Source organism: Panulirus ornatus, chromosome 49, assembly GCF_036320965.1.
Source record: "Panulirus ornatus isolate Po-2019 chromosome 49, ASM3632096v1, whole genome shotgun sequence".
NCBI classification, from domain to species: Eukaryota; Metazoa; Arthropoda; class Malacostraca; order Decapoda; family Palinuridae; genus Panulirus; species Panulirus ornatus.
Genome location: NC_092272.1, coordinates 13465677 through 13477595, shown reverse-complemented (window position 1 = coordinate 13477595; position 11919 = coordinate 13465677). Strand labels below are relative to the sequence as shown.

Sequence of the window (11919 nt, the reverse complement as noted above, 5' to 3'; positions counted from 1 at the left end):
AAAAGTGTTTCATATAATCATATAATCCCACTAAGGACAGTGTTTCATATAATCATGTAATCCCACTGAGGAAAGTGTTTCATATAATCATATAATCCCACTAAGGACAGTGTTTCATATAATCATACAATCCCACTGAGGAAAGTGTTTCATATAATCATATAATCCCACTAAGGACAGTGTTTCATATAATCATGTAATCCCACTGAGGAAAGTGTTTCATATAATCATATAATCCCACTAAGGACAGTGTTTCATATAATCATACAATCCCACTGAGGAAAGTGTTTCATATAATCATGTAATCCCACTGAGGAAAGTGTTTCATATAATCGTATAATCCCACTGAGGAAAGTGTTTCATATAATCATATAATCCCACTGAGGAAAGTGTTTCATATAATCGTATAATCCCACTGAGGAAAGTGTTTCATATAATCGTATAATCCCACTGAGGAAAGTGTTTCATATAATCGTATAATCCCACTAAGGAAAGTGTTTCATATAATCATATAATCCCACTGAGGAAAGTGTTTCATATAATCGTATAATCCCACTGAGGAAAGTGTTTCATATAATCATATAATCCCACTGAGGAAAGTGTTTCATATAATCATATAATCCCACTGAGGAAAATGTTTCATATAATCATATAATCCCACTGAGGAAAGTGTTTCATATAATCATATAATCCCACTAATGAAAGTGTTTCATATAATCATACAATCCCACTGAGGAAAGTGTTTCATATAATCCCATGATAATACTGTTGGTAGTGTTTCGTATGATCATATAATCCACTGAGGAAAAGCTTCATATAATCCAATAATCCCACCGAGGAAAGTGTTTCATATAATCCCATAATGACACTGTTGGTAGTGTTTCATAGTAATCCCACTGAGGAAAGTGTTTCATATAATCCCATAACACTGTTGGTAGGGTTTCGTATAATCCTATAATCCCACTGAGGAAAAGTTTCACACAATCCAATTATCCCACTGAGGAAAGCGTTTCATATAATCCCATAATGACACTGTTGGTAGTGTTTCATAGTAATCCCACTGAGGAAAGTGTTTCATATAATCCTATGATAACACTGTTGATAGTGTTTCGTATAATCCTATAATCCACTAAGGAAAAGTTTCATATAATCCAATAATCCCACTGAGGAAAGTGTTTCATATAATCCCATGATAACACTGTTGGTAGTGTTTCGTATAATCCTATAATCCACTAAGGAAAAGTTTCATATAATCCAATAATCCCACTGAGGAAAGAATTTCATATAATCCCACAATCCCACTGATGACAGTGCTTTGTATAATCCCATAACCCCACTGAAGGTAGTGTTCCATATGATCCTATAATCCCACTGATGGCAGTGTTTTGTATAATCTCATAGTCCCAGTGGTAACAGTGTTCATAAAATCCCATATAATCCCATCTCTAACTGGCCCACGCACCCACATTTAAGCTCAGGGATTAATTACTCTACCACTCATCCCATAGTTTCCTAACCATCTCTCTCTCTCTCTCTCTCTCTCTCTCTCTCTCTCTCTCTCTCTCTCTCTCTCTCTCTCTCTCTCTCTCTCTCTCTCTCTCCCCAGTAGTCTAAGAACACCCCCCTCCCCTCCAGTAAACTCCCCACCTACCAGGCTACCCAGTTCCTAAAATCGATCCCCTTCCAGTCCATGATCAAAGGAAGAACCCACAAATATATTTCTAGCAAGGGAAACATGGAGTGTGCACAGCTGACCATATGACACTAGAAGTACTCATTAATCAACCTCACACAGAGCGACTGTCACGGACTCTCACAGAAAGACTCACTGAAGGAGAACTCATAACACAGGATGGGTTAGGTTGGCACTGAAGGAAGGTTTTTGGATCTGCAGTGCCAGGCCCTTGAAAACAAACATTAACCAATTGTTGTTCAGGAAACACATGATCAGAAAATACACACATTACTACATACACTAAGGAACAGACTTGACAAAAACACAGACACGGTGACCAAGGCAACATAGTTTGGTCAGGACATGGGCATGTACAGACGAGTAGAGAAAGCCACAGTGATAAATGCAGTTCATGCTCAAAGACACAGTCAAGACACGCACACAGAAAGCATAAATGCAGCTCATGCTCAGAGACATGGACAAGACACGCACACAGAAAGCACAGACATAAAACATGCACATAAGACACAAACCACCATAGGGAAATGTAGACCTCTGGGAAAGAAGATATAAACAGACAAGCAACTCAGGTAGATAAAGAGATAAGCATCTAAAAGTAATGACAAGTTCAACTGACTGATCCCACATCTACACTCACTGAAGTTACGAAGTCAGCTGTTACTCTTACATACAAACACACACACATACGGATAGACACATGACTGTTGTACTAAAGTAACCACTCACGATCTCAAAAAGTAAACAAAATGAGACAGAAATCTTGGTTGGCTGGGCAATAGGCCATTCAGCTGACATGGTCCTCAAATCCGTTGAGGTATATCCAATAATCGAATAATTTCTCACACCCTAAAGTATTAAGAATAGTTCTCAGACATTTTGAAAACTTACTACAATTGTGTCCAAAGATATAAGTCATGATAGGATGACTATACCAGGAAAGACCACATCATTACATTATATACAGATAGACATGGATGTTCAGGGCTCGTTCGAGTAAGAGGTACCGTCTATGAGGGTGTGGTTCCGTGAGAAGAGGAGGGATGAGGGAGTTATGATGCACTTGCACACATACAGGCATTGTACTCACAAGTGACGTTGAGCAAGATGGAGTCTGTGAGGGGATACGCAGGGAAGAGAGGGTTGAGGGAGGTGCACGTAAGACGCTGGCCATGATGCCTCCTGGAAGCGATCACCTTCACCCGGGACGTGCTGATGTTCACTCCATGTTCAGTCTGGCAGGAGAAAACAAAAACAGAAAATGGTGATTAAGTACAGTAAGATCTCGATCTAACGGACTTCAATCTAGCGGAACTCGAGTTAATGGACTTTGATTCTACAAACCTCGATCTAACGGACCTCGATCTAATGGACTTCGATTCTGCAAACCTCGACCCAATGGACCTCGATCTAACGGACCTCGATCTAATGTACTTCGATTCCACAAACCTTGATTCAATGGACCTCGATCTAACGAACCTCGATCTAATGGACTTCGATTATACAAACCTTGATTCAATGGACCTTGATCTAACCGACCTCGATCTAACAGACCTCGATCTAATGTACTTCGATTCTGCAAACCTCGACCCAATGGCCCTCGATCTAACGAACCTCGATCTAATGAACTTCGATTATACAAACCTTGATTCAATGGACCTTGATCCAACCGACCTCGATCTAACGGACCTCGATCTAATGTACTTAGATTCTACGAACCTCGATCTAACGGACATCGGTCTCACGGACCTCGATCTAATGGACGTCAGTTCTACAAACCTCGATCCAACGGACCTCGATATAACGGACTTCGATCTGGCGGACTTCGGTTTCTACAAGCCTCGATTCAACGGACCTCGGTCTAACATGCCTCAATCTAATGGACTTCGATTCTACAAACCTCGGTCCAACGGACCTCGATCTAATGGACTTCGATTCTACAAACCTCGATTCAACGGACCTTGGAAACAGCGGATACTTGTCCTTATTGAAATAGACTCAATCCAACATTTCTCGCATCATTCGACTGGCGACGTTGTTTTGAAACTACTTGACAACAACATGGTCGATACTGTGTTTGCCAGTGTTTTGTTCTTTGTATAATCAACATACAGAGCGACCATGACCCTTAAAGATAGGATGTGAAAAGAAAGCGAGTGAATTTGAGCGTTGCTCAAGAACCGAACCGAAGCTAGAGCCATTATTTATAATGATTTACAATGTTCATTTCTAAAGTATTTTAGAGTATTTTCCGACAGTGAAATATGGTCATAATAATCACTCAGATTTCACAGACAATCGACTTTAACGTACAACCCTTGTCCTATCTGTCAGTTAGATCGAGGATATACTGTAGTGGGAAAGAGAAAATGGTCACATCTCACCAGCCATGTATTCACGTTCACTTTACTCTCAGTAAAAGAAAAGATTATTGCATGAAGTGTTGAGTAATGGAGGGAAAAGTCAGGAGTAATGGAGGGAAAAGTGAGATTCAGAGAGTAATTAGGAGTGGAGTGAGAGGGGTGTGTTATTTTGGTTAGCGAAGCAGGGAATGGCGTTGGGGGGGGTAAAGAAGGTACAAGAGAGAGAGTTAGAGAGAGAGAGAGAGAGAGAGAGAGAGAGAGAGAGAGAGAGAGAGAGAGAGAGAGAGAGAGAGAGAGAGAGAGAGAGAGAGAGAGAGAGAGAGAGAGAGAGAGAGAGAGAGAAAGAGATTTACTTTCAAAAGAGGATAAGACCCTCCCCCGCTACACTCGTTCAAACACGTCCCTCGTTAAGATATAATAACCCTAGGATCTACTATGCATAGCTGCTTTTACTCCTGGGGGAAAAAAAATAAGGCTGAATGATTGCTATTACCAGACGACTTGAATTGACCAGCTGGGACTAAAATCTTGCCCATGAATGGACAACAGCTGGAGACGGCAGATCATAGTGAAACACTAGACACGAAATGGGATTCACAGATGACTACAGTTTGTCACACAGAGTCTCAAGCAGCCAAAGGAAAAGGAAATGCTAACAGCCAACGAATGAACACCTCAACTAACGAGCAGCGAGAGCTGTATGGCTCTATATATGTCCTAAGTCAGGTCGCTTTATGAATATGCTCCCATTTCCCAATGGGCGTGTCCACTGTCACACTTGCACCGCCCCCTGGGCAAGAGGGACGAGCGAGAGAGGAGGCTCGTCAGCGGCAGGAGAAATCCACACGATATGCAACAGCGGAAGCGTCAGGCCGGAGGGCATTACTGTGCTTTGAAAGTCTGATGTGTTGGCATTGCCAGACCCATATCCTGTGTTAGATCACAGCTTGGCTAGGGGCACTGGTCACTCCTTCCTCCAGGATATTACTTCGCCCAGCAGTCCTTCCTAAAGATAAATCAGAATTGTAATAGATTCTACTAAACCAACACCACTTGAACGTATGGAAACTACACACGAACCTTTGATGACAATACAGTGGGCCACATTTCAGTAAATACAAGCTAGAAATATTCAGTTAACATCCAAATATTCAGTTAACATCCAAATATTCAGTTAACATCCAAATAAAACCTTTAAGATCTCTTTGACAAATGTTTGCTTAGTGTTTCTAATCACTTTGCTTCTGAGGAGCATGTAAACCTTACTACGGAGCTGTGGGGGGGGTCCACACTCAGCTAGATTGATCAGACATGAAGTGGAGAAGCTTCAGTAATCCATACCTTACCCGGGAGTTCGACTTACCCTCCGACATGAACCTCCAAGTTAAGACAAGAGTCTTTGATGCAATGAGCGAGTTAGGCTCAGCACACGGGGCCTCTACTCTCGGTGCTTGATCCTACACTAACTTCATAGGGAGGATGTCATTTACTTCCCTAATGTACAATCCGGTTCATGTGTCGAGTGGCTGAAGCTTTGATGACGCGTTATATAACATCAGATCATGATATCTGAAAGACACACTTCAGGAGTAGCTTTGGTTAAGAAAGCGAGTGTTAGATCGCATTGGTCTTGTATACCGCATAGTGAGGAGCAATGCCGCATTTAAGTCACTTAATTATCTTTATTAATTGGGATAAACAGAGAAATGACCTTTTTGATTGTGTAATTATCAAACAGTTGAGGTTTCCAGTGATATAACAAGTACGACAAAGATGGAGTCATTGCAAGGACGATGTCAAAAAGCGACGGACATTCTTATTAAACATGTTTATTTTGTTTCCGCTTTTATCTTCAAAACGCAGTTGATATTCGTGATCAATACCTCACTGGTTTCTAATATGATATTTACTTCTGCCTTCTTGACGCGTCATACAAGGTTAATAGGGTCCTAGTACTTATGTCCACCAGTACTTTAGTGCCTTTATATGCCCCAATACTTCACTAACGTTTTCAGAGATGCTAGGTATGCGCCAGTATTTTACGAACGTTTTCAGAGATGCTAAATATGCTCCAATACTTCACGAATGTTTTTGGAGTGTGGAGCATTTTCCAGAAATCCACGAACGTGAATATGTGTGAGTTATGTTCCAGTATTTCGTAAACATTTTCGTAGGTGTCAGATATGCTCTAGTACTTCATAAACGTTTCTAGAGTTGCTAGGTATGCTCTAGCTCTTCACAAACGTTTTCAAAGGTGTGAGGGATGGTCCAATTACTTCACGAACGTTTTCTCAGGTGCGAGATATGCTTCAGCACTTAACGAACGTTTTTAGAAGAGTGAAGAATGTCACAGTAATGTACAAACGTTTCATTAGTGTGAAGTATGTTCTAGAGCTTCAAAAACGTTTTCAGAGGTGCTATATTATCCCAATATTTAACAAACGTTTTTTTCAGAGATGTGAGATGTGTATGTCTGACACATGAACAGAAAAGTCGCTTCTGTTTTCACATCCCAACAACACCAAATGATACCTGAATCAAGGATCAGTAATGTGTGTTTTCTCAGGTGTGATAAGTCTAATGGCTGAATTTCCTCATTTTGATTAATTTCATTTTCCATTACCATTACCATGCTGGCGGGCGTTAATGAGCCCAGACGACTCACTTATCATCATAGAAAATAACTACGAATTTTCGAGTGAATTTGGTGTAAAACATTTCTCTCATATTCGACACCCCCAACGAAGAGTTTATATATTCTCTATCTACATCCAGTTAGGCTCAAGGTCTGGTTGTGCCAGGATAGGGTCCATGGCCTCTGTAAGGATATATGATATAGAATATAATGAAATATATCCTCTAAGAGTGAAATTATAATGTCAAAATCATCTGGTTTAGGGCATTAAGCAACCGTTGAAATATAAGACCTCTTGAGATCCAATCCCACATAAATCTAATCTGAAATGAAAACTTATAAGTTGAAATGTCTATCACATACAAGCGCCATATATCATCTGTGATATGTATTATAAGATTTAAGAAGATATAAGGAATTTACTTGGTCTAAAGTATATTTTCTTAAACATCCAGACTATGTTAAGTGACTGGGTAATAGAATTGGAATACACGAAGGTAATCAACACTGATACTCACATGCGCCACGATCGGTGTGAGGGAGGCGACGTTGCCAATCGTCCAGGTTATGTTGGGGTGTGGGCGAGATCCAGCAGACACGCATGTGATCTCGTACTCCTTTCCGACCCTTAAACCCTTCGGCGACGCCTCCAGCCTAGTCACGAGGGGACGCACTGCGGGAGAAGAGAGAGAGAGAGAGTGAGGGAGGGAGGGAAAGAATGACTGCATTATAAAAAAAAAAAGGTGTTTGTTTGTGATCCTGACATTAGACCACAAGTAGGAGAGAGAGAGAGAGAGAGAGAGAGAGAGAGAGAGAGAGAGAGAGAGAGAGAGAGAGAGAGAGAGAGAGAGAGAGAGAGAGAGAGAGAGAGAGAGAGACAGGAAGAGAACCTGAGTGTTATCTGGTCTCTTTTTTTAACCCTTCGTCAGGAGGGAAACTGGGGTTTGGTGAGAGAGCTCAAAAGGTTATTAGGGAAGACCTCCTCGCTCTCCCCTGGTTCCGTCAGTGGGGCCTGGTCGACTGGGGGGAAAGCATAGCGAGGATCAAAATGTCATTAGGGAGGCTCCTGTTTCGTCAGCAGGAGGGGGAGGAGAGTATAAAGAGCGGGGTCCAAATGTCATTAGGGGGGTTGGAACCCTCGACGGACCTGTCAACATTATAACACATTACTGCATGTGGCACTAACCTATAGCAGGGACGACACTGTGGATTACACAAGTGAGACTATGGCCCTTACATGTGTGTGATAGCTATCAGCACGGGGCCAGTCCTGGGTCGGGTTCGAATGGGTTCGACTCCTTAGGTGTGGCATTCGGCCCACACTCAAGACTGGTGTTCATCTTCCTATAGCGAATGGTCGATGAATGGGTACCTAGATTAGGGTGTCTGTCTCTCTGTCTCTCTGTCTCTCTGTCTCTCTATCTCTGTCTCTCTGCATGAATTCATAGGAGTAAAGACATGGTTCTTATATACAAAGTTAAGAGACTAGGGCAACACTAGTGTATGACTCTCTCTCCCTGTAGACACGAAACACAAATATTAATCACAGACGATCAATTAACATAAGATGAAACAAATAGAAGCAAAATGTTTGTTGATTAAATCTATATCAGGAATAAATGAAGATAAAAATATTTTTTTTTTTTTCAAAAGAAGGAACAGGGAAGGGGGCCAGGTGAGGATATTCCCTCAAAGGCCCAGTCCTCTGTTCTTAACGCTATCTCGCTAACGCGGGAAATGGCGAATAGTTTGAAAGAAAAACGAAAAGATCTATTGAAAAAAAATCTAAGATACTCAGCAAAACACGAAATATTTCGACACATCACATGGCGCTAGCCCTAACCTCTTACATAGTTTATATATTGATGTAGCGCCATCTCTGGGGATCTTTACTACCCACGTATCAGTTGTGCGTCGCAGAAGGCGACTTAAAGAAGCAGGAGCGGGTTGGTGGTGGAAATCCTCCCCTCTTGTATTACTTTCCCAAAGAAAAAGAAAAAAGGAACAGAAGAAAATGCCAAGCGAGTGATTTTCTTTTTTTTTTTTTGACATCTAAGGCTCAGTCGTCTTTTTCCGGCGCTACCTCGCTCATGTGGGAAATAACAAACATGTATGAGACACGATGGAAATATGTAATATACATATTATCCATAAGCTTCATATGCATGATACATATATCAATTAGTCATTACATCTTACATAATCATGATCATACATGCCATAATCATCATTAACTAAAGACAAATATTTTCAGTGGATGATAATGAAAATAAAGAGGATAGAAAAATTATTATAAGATAGTTTAGGTTACGTTAAACTCGGTTGTGTTAGGTTAGGTTAAGTTAGGTTAGGTTAGGTTAGGTTAGGTTAGGTTAGGTTGGGTTAGGTTGTTAGGTTAGGTTGAAATAGGTAAACTTAAGGTTAATCTAGGTTAAGTTAGGTTTGGTTAATTTTGGTTGAATTTGGTTAAGGTTTAGTTAGGTTGGGTTCAGTTAGGTCTGGTTGCGTTAGGCTAAGAATAAGTTAGGTTAGGTTTAGTTTAAGTTAAGGTTGAGTTCGATTAAGTCAGGTTAGGCTAATTTCAGGTTAGATTAGGCCATACTAGTTTACGTTAGGTTGTGGTACAAATCAAATCTAACCACCCTAACCTAACGTAACCTTGACAAATCTTAAGTTACCTAACCTAACCTAACCTAACTTAACCTAACCAACCTAACCTAACCTAACCTAACCTAACCACCCTAACCTAACGTAACCTTGACAAATCTTAAGTCTACCTAACCTAACCTAACCTAACTTAACCTAACCAACCTAACCTAACCTAACCTAACATAACCTAACATAACATAACCTTGACAAATCTTAAGTTTACCCAACCTAACCTAACTTAACCTAACCTAACCTAATCTAAACTAACTTAACCTAACATAACTTAACCTTGACAAATCTTAAGTTTACCTAACCTAACCTAACCTAACCTAACCTAATCTAACTTCCCTTGATATATGCTAGAGAAAATGGGGTGTGGAGGAGGAACAGATCAATTATTCAGCTTGGTTGGCTCATTTCTACAAACAATTATTTTTTTCTCTCTCTCTCATTCAGTTCATAAAAGTAATTTACAGTGAAAATTCGAGACTCCCGGAAATTTTGGTAACGCACGCAATACATACATTACAGAAAACTGCAACACAATCGTTATCTCTTTTTTATAAACTTGGAAAATAAAAGGTTTGGGGTTGAAATCATACAAGAATTATCCTCTCGTTTTCTATGCAATAAAACAAACAATGGATCTTTTACCATAATAATTCATTGTTTTATCCTCTCGTTTTCTATGTAATAAAACAAACAATGGATCTTTTACAATAATAATTCATTGTTTTATCCTATCGTTTTCTATGTAATAAAACAAACAATGGATCTTTTACCATAATGATTTATTGTTTTATCCTCTCGTTTTCTATGTAATAAAATACCATAATAATTTATTGCTTTATCCTCTCGTTTTCTATGTAATAAAACAAACAATGGATCTTATACCATTATGATTTATTGTTTTATCCTCTCGTTTTCTATGTAATAATTTGTTTATGGATGGGGTTGTTAGGGAGGTAAATGCAACAGTTTTGGAAAGAGGGGCAAGTATGAAGTCTGTTGGGGATGAGAGAGCTTGGGAAGTGAGTCAGTTGTTGTTCGCTGATGATACAGCGCTGGTGGCTGATTCATGTGAGAAACTGCAGAAGCTGGTGACTGAGTTTGGAAAAGTGTGTGGAAGAAGAAAGTTAAGAGTAAATGTGAATAAGAGCAAGGTTATTAGGTACAGTAGGTTTGAGGGTCAAGTCAATTGGGAGGTGAGTTTGAATGGAGAAAGACTGGAGGAAGTGAAGTGTTTTAGATATCTGGGAGTGGATCTGGCAGCGGATGGAACCATGGAAGCGGAAGTGGATCATAGGGTGGGGGAGGGGGCGAAAATCCTGGGGGCCTTGAAGAATGTGTGGAAGTCGAGAACATTATCTCTGAAAGCAAAAATGGGTATGTTTGAAGGAATAGTGGTTCCAACAATGTTGTATGGTTGCGAGGCGTGGGCTATGGATAGAGTTGTGCGCAGGAGGATGGATGTGCTGGAAATGAGATGTTTGAGGACAATGTGTGGTGTGAGGTGGTTTGATCGAGTGAGTAACGTAAGGGTAAGAGAGATGTGTGGAAATAAAAAGAGCGTGGTTGAGAGAGCAGAAGAGGGTGTTTTGAAGTGGTTTGGGCACATGGAGAGGATGAGTGAGGAAAGATTGACCAAGAGGATATATGTGTCGGAGGTGGAGGGAACAAGGAGAAGAGGGAGACCAAATTGGAGGTGGAAAGATGGAGTGAAAAAGATTTTGTGTGATCGGGGCCTGAACATGCAGGAGGGTGAAAGGAGGGCAAGGAATAGAGTGAGTTGGAGCGATGTGGTATACCGGGGTTGACGTGCTGTCAGTGGACTGAAGCAGGGCATGTGAAGCGTCTGGGGTAAACCGTGGAAGGCTGTGTAGGTATGTATATTTGCGTGTGTGGACGTATGTCTATACATGTGTATGGGGGGGGTTGGGCCATTTCTTTCGTCTGTTTCCTTGCGCTACCTCGCAAACGCGGGAGACAGCGACAAAGTATAATAAAAAAAACAAAAAAAAACAATGGATCTTATACCATAATAATTCATTGTTTCATCCTCTCGTTTTCTATGTAATAAAATACCATGATAATTCATTGTTTTATCCTCTCGTTTTCTATGTAACAAAACAAACAATGGATCTTTTACCATAATGATTCATTGTTTTATCCTCTCGTTTTCTATGTAATAAAACAAACAATGGATCTTTTACCATAATGATTCATTGTTTTATCCTCTCGTTTTCTATGTAATAAAACAAACAATGGATCTTTTACCATAATGATTCATTGTTTTCTATGTAATAAAACAAACAATGGATCTTGTACCATAATGATTTATTGTTCATAGTCTTGTCATTACTCACGCATCACAAAAATGCTCTGGTAATCAAAGGATCATCTTTTTCTCCCTTCATGGCCAGTCATTTTAGCGTTCGTCATCCCGTAACTCCTCATTAATCATTGATTTTCTCGTTAATCCTCATCTATGTTCTCCGAGACTCTCATTTTCCTCATTTACCCTAAACTGCTTCCCTCTCAAACTCCTATAATCGTTAATGGCCGCCCCCCCTCCTGCC

The 11919-nt window shown here is 40.3% G+C and overlaps 1 protein-coding gene across 2 annotated transcripts in view; it reads right to left on the bottom strand.

Moving 5' to 3' along the window:
- The window catches only part of LOC139764410 (nephrin-like), a 605317-nt gene that overhangs the window by 113705 nt on the left and 479693 nt on the right, over positions 1 to 11919 (bottom strand). For both annotated transcript variants that reach the window (XR_011716371.1, XM_071690970.1), the window contains exons 7-8: positions 7210 to 7364; positions 2784 to 2928 (exon numbers count right to left, since the gene is read on the bottom strand). Coding sequence is in view for 1 of the 2 variants with exons in the window: in XM_071690970.1 (XP_071547071.1) it covers positions 2784 to 2928; positions 7210 to 7364 (300 nt within the window). In the remaining variant the exon portion in view is untranslated. The remainder of the gene's footprint in view (positions 1 to 2783; positions 2929 to 7209; positions 7365 to 11919) is intronic.